The 20,214-nt window shown below is 46.8% G+C and overlaps 1 protein-coding gene across 1 annotated transcript in view; it reads left to right on the top strand.

The window, feature by feature from the left end:
* Positions 1-20,214, top strand: part of LOC139748233 (uncharacterized) — a 51,875-nt gene that overhangs the window by 11,668 nt on the left and 19,993 nt on the right. Inside the window, exon 2 of the mRNA XM_071661097.1 lies at positions 10,748-10,879. Coding sequence (XP_071517198.1) covers positions 10,748-10,879 — 132 coding nt within the window. The remainder of the gene's footprint in view (positions 1-10,747; positions 10,880-20,214) is intronic.

Below are 20,214 nucleotides of genomic sequence, written 5' to 3' on the forward strand. Positions count from 1 at the left end.
GTGGTTGTTGCAGATGCAGTAGTAGTAGTGGTGGTGGTTGTTGTAGATGCAGTAGTAGTGGTGGTGGTTGTTGTAGATGCAGTAGTAGTGGTGTTGGTTGTTGTATATGCAGTAGTAGTGGTGGTGGTTGTTGTAGATGCAGTAGTAGTAGTGGTGGTTGTCGTAGATGCAGTAGTAGTGGTGGTGGTTGTTGTAGATGCAGTAGTAGTAGTGATGGTTATTGTAGATGCAGTAGTAGTGGTGGTGGTTGTTGTAGATGCAGTAGTAGTGGTGGTGGTTGTTGTAGATGCAGTAGTAGTGGTGGTGGTTGTTGTAGATGCAGTAGTAGTGGTGGTGGTTGTTGTAGATGCAGTAGTAGTGGTGGTGGTTGTTGTAGATGCAGTAGTAGTAGTGGTGGTTGTTGTAGATGCAGTAGTAGTAGTGGTGGTTGTTGTAGATGCAGTAGTAGTAGTGATGGTTGTTGTAGATGCAGTAGTAGTGGTGGTGGTTGTTGTAGATGCAGTAGTAGTGGTGGTGGTTGTTGTAGATGCAGTAGTAGTGGTGGTGGTTGTTGTAGATGCAGTAGTAGTGGTGGTGGTTGTTGTAGATGCAGTAGTAGTAGTGATGGTTTTTGTAGATGCAGTAGTAGTGGTGGTGGTTGTTGTAGATGCCGTAGTAGTAGTGATGGTTGTTGTAGATGCAGTAGTAGTGGTGGTGGTTTTTGTAGATGCAGTTGTAGTGGTGGTGGTTTTTGTAGATGCAGTAGTAGTAGTGATGGTTGTTGTAGATGCAGTAGTAGTGGTGGTGGTTTTTGTAGATGCAGTAGTAGTGGTGGTGGTTTTTGTAGATGCAGTAGTAGTAGTAATTGTAGTTTTAGTAGGATACAACTGCCATCGACATTGGAGTGTAAACCCAGTCATTGTAATTAATGGTACTTGACTCCTTGGCGTTAGAGAGAAACCCGTCCGTATATAAGCGAATACGTCATGTGGGTGGGTTGAGTAAGTGTGTGGGTGGGTAAGTAGATGTGGGTGTGGGTGGGTAAGTAGATGTGGGTGTGGGTAGCTATGTATGTAGGTGGATGGGTATATACATGTAAGTTTAGATGGGCTGATTGTAACACACACACACACACACACACACACACACACACACCTTATCTGTGGGGGGGGGGGGGGTTGTAGGAGGCACAGCTCGGGCTGAGTGCAGGCTGTTGGTGAGTGAGGGGCGTCTGTTGACCAGTCTGTTGGTCGACGCGGCCCGCACAGCCAGGCTTAGTCTGGTTCTACAGCCATTCACTGGACGCGCCATAGCGTTACAGTTATTTGGATCAAGTGGTCGTGGCAACTCGTTGTTTGCAGTGGTAATGCTTGTGGCTGGGGTCTTCCACAGGTGCCCGTCGTGCCAGTAAAGGGAGCGGGTTTGTTTGTTTAGAGTCGCGGCCATGTCTTAAAAGAATTTCTCGAACGTTAGTTATGACGTGATCTCTCTCTCTCTCTCTCTCTCTCTCTCTCTCTCTCTCTCTCTCTCTCTCTCTCTCTCTCTCTCTCTCTCATTGCACTCCAGAGACAGAGATAGAGAGTACAGCCTCAGTGTTCGTGAGTATCACTTGCACAAAGAACGTCATCATTGTTGTTTTTCCTCCTGTGTACTTGAAGGTCCGCAAGATCCAGCCGACTGTCGTCCTGGAAGAGGCAACTGTTGCTTTGTACTGTTCGCTGAAGGTATGATCGCCAGACGTTAATACTGTATTTTTTTTTTTTTTTTTTTTTACATCTTTCATTCGTGATGTGGCGGCTCTGCCGTCCAGCATTGGAAAGCAAACCTGCTTCAAGAATTGCCAAATGTAGATCATAACCTCAAAATGTCCTATGGGACCCAGGAAAAGAAAAGGAAGAACCATCTGTGAAGTAGATGAAAAAGATTGTGTTATTGTGTTAAATTTATGCAAATAGCATTTCGAGGGCCACCAGTTCCCCTGGCGTACTGAGAACATAAGAGGGAAATGGAGAGAGGAGGAAAGATCTTCCTCTTATCCCACACGTCATAATGCCATGTTGGGTAGTAGGGCACGGAATCCACACCCACCTTTACCTCTGTCAAGGACGAAATCTGATAATCTCATCCCCTCCAGACAGACTCGTCTCCCTGGAGTACCGTGGGAGTGACTGGTAATCTCTTGAGGCCAGGGGGAATACATGGTGATACCACTTAACAACCTGGTTACCTGGTGAATACCTGGACTGTTCCCTCCACAGCCAGCTCTTGTACTCTACCAGACGCTGGACTGTTCCCTCCACAGCCAGCTCTTCCCTCTCATTTCCTCTTAAGGAACATCTCTGACACTTTCTTATGTTGCTATTCCACTGGGTCTAACTGTCCTGACGACGTTCTTAACTCACTCACTCACTCACATGTCTATATCACTCTTCGTTTCTATCTATATATCTATCTATCTGGCTGTCCATCGATCTGTTTAACTTCAGACTGGTGTAGTCACAGACTTACGTCATCTTGTACTGTGTGTGTGTGTGTGTGTGTGTGTGTGTGTGTGTGTGTGTGTGTGTGTTTGTGTGTGTGTGTGTGATGAAGAGGTTGACTTTGGGAGTGTGACTTGCATCTTGGAACGGTAAGTGTCCTTTATATAAGATGCTGCACTAGGCGGGGGCCACGGGCGGGGCTACAGGCAGAGCCACAGGGTATGGCTACAGGCGGGGCCACAGGCTATGGCCACAGGCTGTGGCTACAGGTGGGGCCACAGGCTATGGCCACATGTGGCTACAGGCTATGGCCACAGGCTGTGGCTACAGGCAATGGTAGAGGCTGTGAGGCTCCGGATAGCAAATCTATTGTTAATATGTTGTTAATAATTTTTTGTTGTGCGTCTTACGACGTCTTGAACGATCAGCCCCAACGTGCGTGTGTGTGTGTGTGTGTGTGTGTGTGTGTGTGTGTGTGTGTATGTGTGTGTGTGTGTTTGTGTGTGTGTGTGTGTGTGTGTGTGTGTGTGTGTGTGTGTGTGTGTTGTGTAAGGTTTAATCTGTATAGTCCTTGGGTTGGGTTGTGACCCCGCTTGGCCAAGACAGATTATGACATTGCTTTCTTCTCTCTCTCTCTCTCTCTCTCTCTCTCTCTCTCTCTCTCTCTCTCTCTCTCTCTCTCTCTCTCTCTCTCTCTCTCTCTCTCTCTCTCTCTCTCTCTCTCTCTCTCTCTCTCTCTCTCTCTCTCTCTCTCTCTCTCTCTCTCTCTCTCTCTCTCTCTCTCTCTCACTTACGACTGGTATGATAATGAGAACTTTTGTCGAGAGACGGAAAGCTATATGTAATGCTATCAGCTGGCTATGTGCGCCTGTTGGGAAATAACCGGTACAGAACCCGTTGCTCACCAATGTGAGACGAAGGGTATTCGAGTACTTAGTATTCGAATAGATGTTTCCTGTTAGCCAGGCCCATAGCCTAACGGTTAGCATTCCTGCCTCGCTCACAGGGGTCCCAGGTTCGATCCTGGCTGTTGGAGGTTTGTATGTTCTATGGAGGTGCGCGCTTATATGCACTTTATATATATATATATATATATATATATATATATATATATATATATATATATATATTCAGAAGAACGTTATGAGAAGGATGGAAGAGAGGGAATAATATTTTTTATGAACTGCCATGAATGGCTGAAGGAACCTACCACGAACTTCAGATGAGAGAGAGAGAGAGAGAGAGAGAGAGAGAGAGAGAGAGAGAGAGAGAGAGAGAGAGATGTCATGGTATTGTAAGAATGACTACAAATTAAATAAAGAGAAAGCACTTCGTAATGAACTTCGTAATGAACATTAAGAGCCTCGCAACGAGACACACAGTTATTAAGCCCGCCAGAACACCACGGTCCTACCCAGAAAGACGTGAGCTGTAGAAGAAATCTAGAAAGCTTCTTTAGTTTACCATCAGGGGAAGAGATAAAAATGTAGAGGAATACTTAAAAGAAAACGTTTGTGTATGGTTGAAAACAGTCCTAGATGAAGTGAGGTGAGGTGATGCGAGCGTGGCACCAGAGGACGAATGGCATCATCTGTCATGCTAGAAAATTGCAGGAGGCGCTAGTCCTGCCCGAGGGACGTCCCGTCATGGGGCGCATGAGAACACAAGGGTCCTGCCCATGGGACGCCACGCCCCTCACCAGGCGGCCGGGCCCATCCTGGGAACTGGGATGGATCCATTAAGGAAGGAGTGCAGCAGACGGACCTCATAATGAAGCAGCAGCTATTACCTCACCAGCTGCTCCTGTTGTGCGGACGGTCTCTCTCTCTCTCTCTCTCTCTCTCTCTCTCTCTCTCTCTCTCTCTCTCTCTCTCTCTCTCTCTCTCTCTCTCTCTCTCTCTCTCTCGTCCCCACAAACAGTACTCCAGGGATGATGCCAGAGAGAGGCCACGGGCACTCCCCTCTCTGCGTCTGATAGAAGCAATATGGAAAGTCTTACTTCCCTCCTCAGCCGAGCGAGACACTAGTGTTTAGAGAGGTGGTATGGAGGGCACGTAACTCCATCGTGTTGGAACCACAGAACCTTTGACACGGTTCTGTGGTGAGGTCGTGTGTAAGTGCAGACGACTGTTTGATGTCGCAGGTGTGCCGGTCTTGTTTCTGTGGCTGGGTCATGCACAGGCCATGGATTCGTGACAAGTCAGTTCACGCAAGGAAATGCAAGTAACGCCTCTTCATGCTGTTGTGGCCGTCCCAGATGGTTGTGATTATACATATATATATATATATATATATATATATATATATATATATATATATATATATATATATATATATATATATATATAGACTCAAGCTGAAGTCCCGAGAGGAGGATGAACAGCTGGGTAAACTGCGGACTGACTATCTTTTCGTCTCTCTGATGTCTGATGACGTCTCCCGATATGTTGCCATACAGCCTTAGTATTCTTTTTAAGACACCGGCAGCTACACACACCCTCTTGGACAGGCCCCTGCCAGCGTGCTGCAGGGACCCCCAGCTTGCTCTTGTGTTCCATACGACGTCAGCAGGGGCGTGTGAAAGCGAGCACGTGGTTGGGGACGGCAGCCACGTGGCAGGGTGGGCACCACGTGGTAGGGTGGTCAAGGGATGCGGGAGAGGGAGGCACTGGAGTCCCTCTGCCCATCAAGTACATTAGTGCGGCCTCACGTACACGACCAGCCGGCATCACCACCGCTCTGCGCTCACGCCTCACCCTCCTCTGCAGGAATGGCAGAGCCACGCCTCCCCCCCCCCCTCACTCCTCTCCTCCCTCCCTCTTGTGCTGTTGAAGCCTGACAACCCCCTAGCGTTGTACTAGGACGCGGGTATGTGCACTGGCGCATGGGAAGGATAGATGACAGACGACCTGATTGGGACTGAGGTTATTTGCTGGAGGACACCAACGGTTAACGTTCATTATTACGACTCTGGAGGCAGAGCAGGAGAGTGCAGGGCTCTGAGCCACCAGTAGTTATAGTTAGTAAGTAGATCGTAAAGCAGGAGGCTCCTTATAACTTACTTTATATATATATATATATATATATATATATATATATATATATATATATATATATATATATATATATATATATATATCTTTCAAACTATTCGCCATTTCCCGCATTAGCAAGGTAGCGTTAAAAACAGAGGACTGGGCCTCTGAGGGAATATCCTCACCTGGCCCCCTTCTCTGTTCCTTCTCTTGGAAAGTTAAAAAAAAAAAAAACAAGAGGGGAGGATTTCCAGCCCCCCGCTCCCTCCCCTTTTAGTCGCCTTCTACGACACGCAGGGAATACGTGGGAAGTATTCTTTCTCCCCTATCCCCAGGGATAATATATATATATATATATATATATATATATATATATATATATATATATATATATATATATATATATATATATGTATAAGAATAAATGTGAATAAGAGCAAGGTTATTAGGTACAGTAGGGTTGAGGGTCAAGTCAATTGGGAGGTAAGTTTGAATGGAGAAAAACTGGAGGAAGTAAAGTGTTTTAGATATCTGGGAGTGGATCTGGCAGCGGATGGAACCATGGAAGCGGAAGTGGATCATAGGGTGGGGGAGGGGGCGAAAATTCTGGGAGCCTTGAAGAATGTGTGGAAGTCGAGAACATTATCTCGGAAAGCAAAAATGGGTATGTTTGAAGGAATAGTGGTTCCAACAATGTTGTATGGTTGCGAGGCGTGGGCTATGGATAGAGTTGTGCGCAGGAGGATGGATGTGCTGGAAATGAGATGTTTGAGGACAATGTGTGGTGTGAGGTGGTTTGATCGAGTAAGTAACGTAAGGGTAAGGGAGATGTGTGGAAATAAAAAGAGCGTGGTTGAGAGAGCAGTAGAGGGTGTTTTGAAATGGTTTGGGCATATGGAGAGAATGAGTGAGGAAAGATTGACCAAGAGGATATATGTGTCGGAGGTGGAGGGAACGAGGAGAAGTGGGAGACCAAATTGGAGGTGGAAAGATGGAGTGAAAAAGATTTTGGACAATTATGCCCAAATCAAGGGCATCTCGAATGAAAGGAAAACAAAAGTTGAGAAAGTAGGAGTTAATCAGGACTCCATAAATGATTGTAGACCTGACTCTTGAAGGAAGGAAGGTTATGTGAAGAGGGAAATACATAAGACGGAAGAGATTCCCACAGCTTAGCTGTTCGAGGAAAGGAGGTATCGTAACAGCCAATCCTCGAGTGGTCTGTCGCCACATAGAAAGTGTGGGAAGCAGCAGCCTTACGCGTGCCACGGGTCCAAACCTTGGGGCTTGGGACACATAAGGAGGAGAACAGTGGCCAGGGTAATACCTATAGAGTAGACAGAGAGAGAGAGCAGGAACATAGCGGCGTATGGAGAGGGGGAAAGTTGAAGCTAGGTGGTGCCTGGAGAATTCGCGAGACGGAAGGTTTTTGATTCCACTCCTGTTCATAGGTGGAGGGTGAACCTCCTCCTCTCAGATGTGTGAACAGTGTTCCATACTCGGGCAAATGATAGTCCTGGGGGTGTGAAACAGCTGCTCAGAGGAAAAGTACTTGCTACATCTCTGCTTCACTCATAGCTTTTATGGGGCCCTGATGCAGAGTGGAGGAGATAGCTATGCCCAACATGTTGTTATGATTAGATGTTAAAGTGTGGTGTTTTGAAATTGGACAGAGGGATCCAAATGAGTGTTAAGAAGACGTAGAGGGAGAAATTGCGTTTCAACACTTAAATTTTAAAAGGTTACTGCCTCCGTAATCCGAAATGCTGTGTACAGGTCAGAGTTGAGAGAAAGGAAACATAATCAGTACGAGAGAAACCGAGTATTAAAGGGAGAAGGAGAGGAGAAGTGATTTGAAGTGTGTACAGTTCAATCATCAGCGAAAGAAGGAATTAAGTTAGAAGCAGAAGAGATCATTTACTGAGGAAAGAGAGTAGGTGATAGCAGAGGGCCCTGAGGAACACCACTGTTCGGATAGGAGAGGGACGCGTCGCTCCATGGATGACGACTGTGATGGAGCGACTTGAGAGGAAGTTATGCATTAGAGAACAGAGAAGCAGCGACACCAAAGGAAGATAGTTTGGAAGGCAAAGACTAACGCCACATCCTGGTAATTGCTTTGGAGATGTCGAGCGCTTAAGACAAAAGTGTCAGCACAATTCCATGAGACGGAGGACCAGAAGTGGGTCACACAGGAGAGAAGCTCACAAGTATATACTGATGGTGTTGGATGAAGTTTAAAAAGACTCAGGACAAGGATCATCAAAGGTTACAAGACCATCTAGGGTGTGGTGGTTATGTAGGCCCCTATCTAGAGGCGAACGGGTATATGTGTGCAAACTTAGCCAGAGATGATGTCATTGCGGATCCACAGAACTGGTCCAGTTGAGACTACATCAATCGGACAGAATTCAGAGGTTTTCGAACTGGCTGGGTTATGTAACTTGAGGACCCGATAGATTCGTCGCTCAGTCCACATTGGCGGATGCTGGAAGGGCCTCTCTCCCAAACCTGAATGTGGAGATATTTCCCCTTGCTGGAATGATTGACTCCAATATTTTTGAACGATGTGGGAAAGAGTGTCGGTAACCCCGGAGCAGGAGCGAGAAAACCTCACCTCGTCCTTGACCGCTCTACACGGCCGCCGTTCGTCCGTGATATGTCCATGTATGTCCTTTACTACGCCAGTTTCGGTCTGTTAGCTGTGTGTTCATATTGTCCGTGATTCCTTACGGTAATAGACGTCCATGTGAGATGTGTCCATCAGAAACCCGCTTGGCATCCCACCCCATAAATGTCCCTCTTTCGGCTGTATATCTCCCCCGCCTCATCGCCCCATCCCTTACCCTTCTACGTCCGTGATACATTCGTTAAACGACCTCATCCGTAAAGTTCGTGTCCTTGATGAATAGAGAGATGGAGGCCAGAACATGTCCACTTGTCCATGAAATCGGAGAGACGGTATGTCACCCTCTTGCCCACATATTAGTCCCTGAGATTAATTAGACCGATCATTGGTTTGTAATTCCTTCCATTAATTTCTTGTGGTCAGATGGATTTCTGATCACTTGACGCTGATAACCGGTTGTGGGTGATTTATCAACTTATAATTGTGGAATCCAACTGTAGGGTAACGCTTGGAGGGCACAGCACAGTAACCTTATCATGGAGGGTATAGCAGATAGGCTGGGAAAGCTGCAGAAATAGACCACATAAGGACTGCTGATTGGATATAGAGGGTTCATGTGCCTTTTATAGGCCTCTGAGGCTTATAACAGTTTCCTCATACATATTTCTTAAAGATATGGAATGTATGTACCTTCCATATGTACAATATGTACATAGGGTTAAAGTTGTTGAATACATCGCTACTGCAGAGGTCACAAAGCTGGTAGGGCCTGCCCACACCATAGACGCCAGCCAAGAGACAAGAGGGAAAGGATTACCACAAGAGGTTGGTCGATACAAGGCTCACATACGCTAGTGAGGTTACGACGTGATTGTATAAGGCTCGAGAGTCGTGCTCGGGTGATGGAATCATCAGGTAACGTTGCCACGGTCTGTTGGAGGACATCGAACTCACCAGCTGCCTGAGTTCGATGTGGCTCTTACCTACAACATGAGGGGCAAGCGTCCTACGGGAGCTGGGAGAAGTGGTGCAGGTCCTCTCACTGGCCAGACCAGGGTTCCCCAGCCTATCCCAGGAGCTGGAGGGAAGGAGGGAGGGTGGTGTGCAACGCACCCCCCCCCCTCTCTCTCTCTCTCTATCTCACTGACACAGCACCAGAATTTGCTATCCAGATAAATCTGCAGCAGCCTTGAGACTTAACAACTTAATCCGCGTCTCCCAAAGTTGCATTTGTGTGCGTGAGAGTGAGTTGCCCTGCCCCCCCCCCTCTCTCTCTCTCTCTCTCTCTCTCTTAATCCTTTCTTGCATCGGATGACCTGAGATGATGATGATGATGACGACCTTTAACCCCCTCCCCTCCTCCCGTACGTGTATATACTTAAGAGGAAATGGTATACAATGAATGCCTGGGCGTTGGGAGGAAGGGGGGGGGGTGTGGTGTGGAGGTTGAGGGGGGGTGAATGTGGCTGGCTGGGGGTAGAGGAGGAGGAGGGAAGAGGAGGGGGGGATAGTGACAGAGACCTCTGTTCCCCCTTCCCTCACTCCGCCCCCCCCCCCCTCCCCTCCCCAAGCCAGCCCGCCAGCGCCTCCTCACGCTCCTCGTGACTCCCCCCCCAGGTCCACTGCCTTTCCCCTCCTCCCTCCCCCACAACACAGACAAACTAACGGAAAAAAGACTTGCGAGTACTGACTAAGGCAGCGATCCCTCCCGGGTCACATACATAATGAGAGCGTATGTGATGTATGTGATCCTTGATATGTGATGTATGTGATCATAGAAGTATCCTCAACGCCTTGGGGGGGGGGGGGGCGATAGAGCTATACGACGCACGAGTAAGGTAGTCTTTTGTGTAATATAATACCGAAGATAGGATTGGCACCTAACTGCACGTCTGCCTCAGTTGTGGTACATGATTGTTGAAACTGTGTGTGTGTGTGTGTGTGTGTGTGTGTGTGTGTGTGAGCTTCACATCATTGTCCTCTCACTCCCCTTCCCTGAATCTACCACCTTCAGGTGTTGTCTCTAACCCCGCTGCGTGTATTTTTGTGTAGAAGACGACCCCCCCCCCTTCCCCCTCTCTTCTAGCTCCTTCACCCACCCCCCTACCTTGGGGCCTCTCGCTCGCCCTTACCTGGTGTTTCCCCACATTCCCCCCTTCCCCAGGTGACTCCCCCAGCTCCCCAGTACCATCATTCTCACTTGATCTCCCCAGGATCTCTTCCCCCCCCTCCCCCGGCCTACCTCTCATTATACTACCTTGAAACCTCCAACCAACCCTCTCTCTCCTCCCCTCCAGGTACCGCCTGGTACTCCTGGTACTTCCCTTGTCTCCCTCTACTCCTGTTACCCACTGGTACTTCCCCTGGTGTCGTCTCCACCATCCTTGGTATCGTCTCCACCATCCCTGGTGTCGTGTCCACCACCCCTGGTGTCGTGTCCACCACCCCTGGTATCGTCTCCACCATCCCTGGTATCGTCTCCACCACCCCTGGTCTCATCTCCACCACCCCTGGTATCGTCTCCACCATCCCTCCCTCCCTGGTGTCGTCTGCTCCACCAGGTGTGGGTATCGGGTCTCTGGTTGTAACATGTGGCTAACACAAGATGTCTCTTTTTGTTCCAGGTGGCGAAACATCCCTCCTCCACCAACCCCACCACCACCACCAGCTCCACCACCGTCTCCGCCAGCACCCCTACCGCCTCCTCCACCAACACCACGGGCGGCGCACCGCAGCCCACCCCCACCACTAAGGAGGTAAGTTCTCTCCATCACTTGGGTTGTCTCCAACATTATTAGTTTGTCTTCATTACTATTAGATTGTCTCCACCAATGTTCGGTTGTCTCCAACACTTAGGTTATCTCCACCAGTTGTCTCCAACACTTAGGTTATTTCTAACACTATTAGGTTCTCTCCATCAGTTAGGTTGTCTCCATTAATATTAGGTTGACTCCTGGAACTTATATCAATCCTAACCGTTTAAAGTGTATATAGAGGCTATATTATTTTTTAAGTTTTGATATACAGTGTATAGATCTTATATCAGTGCTATATTTAAGTATATATGGAGTCTATATTAGTGTTAACACTTTATGTGAAGCTTAATCAGTGAAGACAGAATGTATTTGCTTAAACTGAACTGTGACATGATTTCTGTGACTGTATGGGCCAAGGGCTTGTGGTTTGGTTTTAACGGAGGCGAGTAGAAAGCGTAGCAAAATATTGGGAATATCGAAATAAAGGGGGTGGCTCATTTGGTCCCAGCAGGGACCCTTGAGGACTCTCGTCCCGCCAGCAGGCTTGAGCTGGGTGTCGGGGTCGACTCTCCTTCCTGTGTATTTCTGGTGCATAAGAAACACTTGCTTCTGGCCAGGCCTGCTGCATCCCCACTCTAAGCGCGTCTCCCTCCCTGGCTGGCTGACCCCGATGTGAACAGCCGCGTTTCAGTCCATCGCTGCTGTCTTCGTCGTGACCTAGGCTGCCACGAAATACTTTTCGCTCATCGCCAGAGTCTTGTGATGACGAATGGGTTCGTTGTATGTTTCGTTTTGTGATGCTTCAGGAAGCAGTGGGGACATTTCAGGTGTGTGTATGGCGTATCGTGAGCGTAAAGGTGGTTCAAGGTCCCAGGGGAAGACTGCGCCAGTCGCCCGGATGATTGTTTATACAGGCTTGGGGGGGGGGGGGGGCGGTGATGCCAGCTACCTCTATTTGGTATAATAACAAACTCGGTACTTTACTAGCTCTTCCTTGTATTTAACTTCCTGTAGGACAGTAGATCCTTCAGAATAAGACAGAAGGTGCGGGGTATGACGTAGATAAGGCTGAAAACACCCTGGTGGTTGATTAAAGAGAAGGAAACGGTACAGGTGGCTGGAGTTGTCGGTTAGCAAAGTGGATTTAGCAATGAAACGAGGCATTGTGAGCAGCGTCGTCGAGCAATGTCCCTGAGGGACTCCACACAGGATTTTGGGCATAAGGAGGAAAAAATGAAGCTGTAGACCTGCGGTAGATGGCTCTCACGGCTGACCGCAAGAGGAGAACAAGAGGGACATTTATAATCAGTTTCTGCCTTCTGTTGTTTATTTTGGGGTTCGTGCTTCGTCGTAGACCCTAGTGAAGATTTTGTCGTTTTTTTTTTAGATTTTTTCCTTTAGTGAAGGTGATGTGTCATGTGTTTCTTCTGCGTCCACCCTATAATAAGGGGTGCCACCAGATTTCTGATCTTGTGTTGAACTGTCAACTTTTGTTATGTTCCCCCTTGATTGCCAGCGTTCGTCACTGCTAGCGCTCATCACTGCCAGCATTCGTCACTGCCAGCGTTTATCACTGCTAACGCTCATCACTGCCAGCGCTCGTCCTTACCAGCGTTAATCACTGCCAGCGATCGTCACTGCTAGCGATCGTCACTGCCAGCGATCGTCACTGCTAGCGCTCATCACTGCCAGCGTTCGTGTGTACCAACACGTGTATATTGAAGTGCCTCATGTACAAGCACATTCCCTCGTTGTCCTTGTTTACCATCACATGCCATAAGCCTAACTATCCAAGATATGCTGTGACCTCTTGCCCTCGCTTGACCCGTGTGACCCTTGTATGCCATCCCTTTATAATGACACACACACACACACACACACACACACACACACAAACTAGAATGTGTGTGTGTGTGTGTACAGTGTTAAGAAGAATGTGTAATTACAAATACTAATCACACAAACATGGTTCGGGTTGTGGCTACTGTGCGCCATTCCCACCACCGTCTCCCATCGCCTTGAGATCCATCGTCCGCTAGTTGCAGTTTTACACAGCCACTCACACTGCCCGTACGAGCTAGTAGTACAGACCGCAACTAGAACAGCCCAGTCTCCCAGCCGTTGTGAACATCAACAGTGATTCTTAGATAAGTGTTAATCTTAGATGAATATATGTGTAAAGATTATTTACTGCCTCCCTTTTAATTAATAATCCCACTATTTATTGTTGTATATATAGTATAGATTCCATTAGTATCAGCCTTTGACTATACCAAAGGCAGTAAGCCATTATTATTATTATTATTATTATTATTATTATTATTATTATTATTATTGTTATTATTATTATTATTATTATTATTATTATTAGTAGTAGTAGTAGTAGTAGTAGTATTTTTTTTTTTTTTTTTTGCTTTGTCGCTGTCTCCCGCGTTTGCGAGGTAGCGCAAGGAAACAGACGAAAGAAATGGCCCAACCCACCCCCATACACATGTATATACATACGTCCACACACGCAAATATACATACCTACACAGCTTTCCATGGTTTACCCCAGACGCTTCACATGCCCTGATTCAATCCACTGACATCACGTCAACCCCGGTATACCACATCGATCCAATTCACTCTATTCCTTGCCCTCCTTTCACCCTCCTGCATGTTCAGGCCCCGATCACACAAAATCTTTTTCACTCCATCTTTCCACCTCCAATTTGGTCTCCAACTTCTCCTCGTTCCCTCCACCTCCGACACATATATCCTCTTGGTCAATCTTTCCTCACTCATTCTCTCCATGTGCCCAAACCATTTCAAAACACCCTCTTCTGCTCTCTCAACCACGCTCTTTTTATTTCCACACATCTCTCTTACCCTTACGTTACTTACTCGATCAAACCACCTCACACCACACATTGTCCTCAAACATCTCATTTCCAGCACATCCATCCTCCTGCGCACAACTCTATCCATAGCCCACGCCTCGCAACCATACAACATTGTTGGAACCACTATTCCTTCAAACATACCCATTTTTGCTTTCCGAGATAATGTTCTCGACTTCCACACATTCTTCAAGGCTCCCAGGATTTTCGCCCCCTCCCCCACCCTAATGTCCACTTCCACTTCCATGGTTCCATCCGCTGCCAGATCCACTCCCAGATATCTAAAACACTTTACTTCCTCCAGTTTTTCTCCATTCAAACTTACCTCCCAATTGACTTGACCCTCAACCCTACTGTACCTAATAACCGTTGCTCTTATTCACATTTACTCTTAACTTTCTTCTTTCACACACTTTACCAAACTCAGTCACCAGCTTCTGCAGTTTCTCACATGAATCAGCCACCAGCGCTGTATCATCAGCGAACAACAACTGACTCACTTCCCAAGCTCTCTCATCCCCAACAGACTTCATACTTGCCCCTCTTTCCAAAACTCTTGCATTTACCTCCCTAACAACCCCGTCCATAAATAAATTAAACAACCATGGAGACATCAAACACCCCTGCCGCAAACCTACATTCACTGAGAACCAATCACTTTCCTCTCTTCCTACACGTACACATGCCTTACATCCTCGATAAAAACTTTTCACTGCTTCTAACAACTTGCCTCCCACACCATATATTCTTAATACCTTCCACAGAGCATCTCTATCAACTCTATCATATGCCTTCTCCAGATCCATAAATGCTACATACAAATCCATTTGCTTTTCTAAGTATTTCTCTCATACATTCTTCAAAGCAAACACCTGATCCACACATCCTCTACCACTTCTGAAACCACACTGCTCTTCCTCAATCTGATGCTCTGTACATGCCTTCACCCTCTCAATCAATACCCTCCCATATAATTTACCAGGAATACTCAACAAACTTATACCTCTGTAATTTGAGCACTCATTCTTATCCCCTTTGCCTTTGTACAATGGCACTATGCACGCATTCCGCCAATCCTCATGCACCTCACCATGAGTCATACATACATTAAATAACCTTACCAACCGGTCAAAAATACAGTCACCCCCTTTTTTAATAAATTCCATTGCAATACCATCCAAACCTGCTGCCTTGCCGGTTTTCATCTTCCGCAAAGCTTTTACTACCTCTTTGTTTACCAAATCATTTTCCCTAACCCTCTCACTTTGCACACCTCGACCAAAACACCCTATATCTGCCACTCTATCATTAAACACATTCAACAAACCTTCAAAATACTCACTCCATCTCCTTCTCACATCACCACTACTTGTTATCGCCTCCCCATTTTCGCCCTTCACTGAAGTTCCCATTTGCTCCCTTGTCTTATGCACTTTATTTACCTCCTTCCAGAACATCTTTTTATTCTCCCTAAAATTTAATGATACTCTCTCACCCCAACTCTCATTTGCCCTCCTTTTCACCTCTTGCACCTTTCTCTTGACCTCCTGTCTCTTTCTTTTATACATCTCCCACTCAATTGCATTTTTTCCCTGCAAAAATCGTCCAAATGCTTCTCTCTTCTCTTTCACTAATAATCTTACTTCATCCCACCACTCACCACCCTTTCTAATCAACCCACCTCCCACGCTTCTCATGCCACAAGCATCTTTTGCGCAGTCCATCACTGATTCCCTAAATACATCCCATTCCTCCCCCACTCCCCTTACTTCCATTGTTCTCACCTTTTTCCATTCTGTACTCAGTCTCTCCTGGTACTTCCTCACACAAGTCTCCTTCCCAAGCTCACTTACTCTCACCACCCTCTTCACCCCAACATTCACTCTTCTTTTCTGAAAACCCATACAAATCTTCACCTTAGCCCCCACAAGATAATGATCAGACATCCCTCCAGTTGCACCTCTCAGCACATTAACATCCAAAAGTCTCTCTTTCGCGCGCCTGTCAATTAACACGTAATCCAATAACGCTCTCTGGCCATCTCTCTTACTTGCATACGTATACTTATGTATATCTCGCTTTTTAAACCAGGTATTCCCAATCACCAGTCCTTTTTCAGCACATAAATCTACAAGCTCTTCGCCATTTCCATTTACAACACTGAACACCCCATGTATACCAATTATTCCCTCAACTGCCACATTACTCACCTTTGCATTCAAATCACCCATCACTATAACCCGGTCTCGTGCATCAAAACCACTAACACACTCATTCAGCTGCTCCCAAAACACTTGCCTCTCATGATCTTTCTTCTCATGCCCAGGTGCATATGCACCAATAATCACCCATCTCTCTCCATCAACTTTCAGTTTTACGCATATTAATCGAGAATTTACTTTCTTACATTCTATCACATACTCCCACAACTCCTGTTTCAGGAGTAGTGCTACTCCTTCCCTTGCTCTTGTCCTCTCACTAACCCCTGACTTTACTCCCAAGACATTCCCAAACCACTCTTCCCCTTTACCCTTTAGCTTCGTTTCACTCAGAGCCAAAACATCCAGGTTCCTTTCCTCAAACATACTACCTATCTCTCCTTTTTTCACATCTTGGTTACATCCACACACATTTAGACACCCCAGTCTGAGCCTTCGAGGAGGATGAGCACTCCCCGCGTGACTCCTTCGTCTGTTTCCCATTTTAGAAAGTTATTATTATTATTATTATTTTTATTATTATAGTTATTATTATTATTATTATTATTATTATTATTATTATTATTATTATTACTATTATTATTATTATTTACACACAAAGTGGTATCCTATAGGGTCTGTTTTTGCCTCCACGAGCCCGAGCCACTCACCCTTCATCCATACTATTCTTGAAATGCTTTGTCTTTGCACAACTGGCAAATAAACATATGAAATGAGAAAAAGAAGGATAATTTGAGTTTAACTTTCAGAGGAGAGAACAGATAAGGAGTGGAAGGAGAGGGTTAATGAGCAGTGTGTTCTTGGATGGGGCGGGGGGGTTGTTAGCCGAGGGGACAGATGGCCTTCGTACTAGAGAGAGAGGAGTTGTACGTTACATGCCAGGTGTTGGAAAGTGAGAGCCAGTGTTTGTTGGCCATGTCTGCTAACCCCACCACCCACCACTCTCTCTCTCTCTCTCTCTCTCTCTCTCTCTCTCTCTCTCTCTCTCTCTCTCTCTCTCTCTCTCTCTGTGTGTGTGTGTGTGTGTGTGTGTGTGTGTGTGTGTGTGTGTGTGTGTGTGTGTGTGTGTGTAAGCACCCCCATACCCCGTGAGACAGCACTGGGTTGTCCTGGAGATAACCAGTACGAGAGATATACCTCCAGGAAGGAGAACCATCGTGTTATCCTTGAAGGTCGTGTATTGCTTCAAGATAACCGAGATAAGTACATGCTTTGCAATGCCATATATATATATATATATATATATATATATATATATATATATATATATATATATATATATATATATATATATATATATTGGGGGGAAGGTATGTGGTATTGTGTGTGTGTGTGTGTGTGTTACGTAACTAGGCTTTAAGAACTGGTTAGAGACTAGGTGTGTGGCGTGTGGGCCGGGGGATTGAAGCAGAGAGATATGGGTTAAAAAGATACAAGAGTATGGAAAGGATAGATAAGAGAGGCATCTGTTGGGTTAGATATTTTCTTATTTCAACCTTTATGTGTTATGTATTGTTTTTTTGTGCACAGCCTAGAGACGTGCCTTCGAAACTATTCCTATATATATATATATATATATATATATATATATATATATATATATATATATATATATATATATATATTATGTGCTTGTTATTCGTACTGTATATTGATCGACTGGAGCATAACAAGACCTAGAATCTGCCTTGATCTTTGGCGAGTTTGTCACCCACGGTTCGATGTTCTGTATAGGGTGAAGATTCCATCTATGTTTATCATCAGGCACGAGGGAAAGGTCCCTGTAAGCCCCCCCCCCCCCCGCCTCTTCCGTATAGAGAGGCAGGGTCCCTGTATAATCAGCCCTCCTGACGCCCCTATAGAGAGGCAGGGTCCTATATGCAGGGGCGATCAAGATAATGGGCACATTGTAAGCACTTCGATGAGTGGACCTTCGACCCTAAACTCAGTATTTTTTTTTTCCCTAGTGTTGAAGCGTGTATATATACACATCAGGGTCGACTTCTGTGTACGGCCGGGGAGGTCCCTGTAACACTTCAGAGTAGACTCCTGTATACGCAGGACTTCCTTTCCTCCCAGCCTACGAGGCAGTAAAGCAGGACTTCCTTTCCTCCCAGCCTACGAGGCAGTAAAGCAGGACTTCCTTTCCTCCCAGCCTACGAGGCAGTAAAGCAGGACTTCCTTTCCTCCCAGCCTACGAGGCAGTAAAGCAGGACTTCCTTTCCTCCCAGCCTACGAGGCAGTAAAGCAGGACTTCCTTTCCTCCCAGCGTACGAGGCAGTAAAGCAGGAGTTCCTTTCCTCCCAGCCTACGAGGCAGTAAAGCAGGAGTTCCTTTCCTCCCAGCGTACGAGGCAGTAAAGCAGGAGTTCCCCCTCACACCATTCCAGGAGTTACTGCTGGAATGAGGTAATGTTTGATTGCTGGACGGAGGCAGAAATGAGGTCTTATATTTTCAAATCTATCTTCAGCTTTCAGTTATTTGTGAAGTCATTATTTTTTATCATTATTGCGTAATCTCATGAATCTCTCTTTGTGGGTCCCCAGCGGCTCCCATGCTGCGCTCCGTGCAAGTAGCAGAGAAATGATGGACTCTTTCGGAAGCTAGACGCTTCTCGTCGACCCCTGCACTTCTTTCCATCCATTGAGGATTCTTCAGCCATGCCAGACGATGCGTACCCTGTGCAGGCAGAGCCCCAGTCACACCCCAGCTGGTGACAGAAGGTCAAACAGCTCGTTGGATCAGGCCAGCTGGACTAGTAGGGTGGTAGACCGAACTGCCGGGGTTAGAAGACTGCCCCGTAAGGCCATAGACGCATCTCACTGACCGGACGCCGAAGAATATGTCCAATTCAGGATCTTCCGTCGGCTTCAAGAGCCATATATGCATAGCGAGTGTGTACATGTATGTGGGCTGACATTTATCATCAGCGCCTGAAGAAAATGTTGAAGGATTTTGATGAATGTTATTGTGGCTAGACTCCGGCGGCCTTCCACTGACCCTGGAAGTTACAGTAGATATAAGTCTAAAACAAACCAACTAACCAATTCACCATTCTCCACTCTAACCGTAAACTGCCGTGGTGGTGGGGGTGGGATGGGGAGGGGGGGGGATGGTGATTAACACAGTGTGGAGGGACGGGAACAAGAGGGTCGTCTTGTGGTTGATAACGAGGAAGAGGACATTGGAACCGTCGTGGGAAACGCAAGGGTTTGTTTACGTTAAGGACTGTCAGTTAGGAAGTTCGGGTCCAGTGTCTTCCAGGAATCACGGTTTCCTTCCAGTGGTCCAGTGTCTTCCAGGAATCACTGTTTCCTTCTATCGGTCCAGTGTTTTCCAGGAGTTACCGTTTCTTCGTCCCTCCAACCCCGTCTCCCTACCTCGGTCTCTGGAACTCTCCATAACTGGCATTGAAATCCCCTAGCCAGGTGGAGGGGTCCGTCCAGTCAGACTTTGTGGCTGACAGTAACGTTATTGTGAACAACTGGATGGAAGAATGTGTGGGATCTCTGGTTCGTCTTCTGGCGTTGAGTTCCTCTCGCTTAACTTCCTCTTTAGTATTTTTCTTTTTCTTTTGAGTGTAAGGGGAATTAGAAGGTTGGATACAGGGGCGTGTAGTGTTGGGGGTCGAAGTAGTGTTCCAGACTTCTGTGGTGGTGTCGACGTTCGACGATGTGCAGTCGAGTTGGTCGGTTTGAGGTGTCGATGCTCCTGCGGCAGATGGACGAGAGACGGGGGGAAGTGGGGTGGTTCATTTGGAAATATTTGATGTGTGTGTGAGGGTCTGTCTGTCTGTCTGTTTGGTCCTCTTCCTCTCAATGCTTTACTCTGTGTATGGTTTTGTGTGTGTGTGTGTGTGTGTGTGTGTGTGTGTGCGTGCGTGCGTGCGCGCGCGCGCGCGCGGAAGGGTACGAGTGCTTTAAATACACATTCCAGTATTGACGATGGCCTCACTGTGGCCCCCTGGCCTCACTGTGGCCCCCTGGCCTCACTATGGCCCCCTGGCCTCACTGTGGCCCCCTTGGCCTCACTATGCGCCCTTAGCCTCACTGTATGGCTAGCTCCCTCGCCTTTGTTAGAAGTGATTCCTCCTCTGCCCGTCACCGTCACTAGACGTCACTGCGAACCACAAGGAAAACCGGTTCGCCACGGTTGATGGAGTTGCAAGTAAGAAAGTCTCGGGCGAATGTGTCGCAAAACAGCTGATCTGAGACTAGTCAGCTGTCAGTGACAC

This window comes from Panulirus ornatus, chromosome 73 (genome assembly GCF_036320965.1).
Source record: "Panulirus ornatus isolate Po-2019 chromosome 73, ASM3632096v1, whole genome shotgun sequence".
NCBI lineage: Eukaryota > Metazoa > Arthropoda > Malacostraca > Decapoda > Palinuridae > Panulirus > Panulirus ornatus.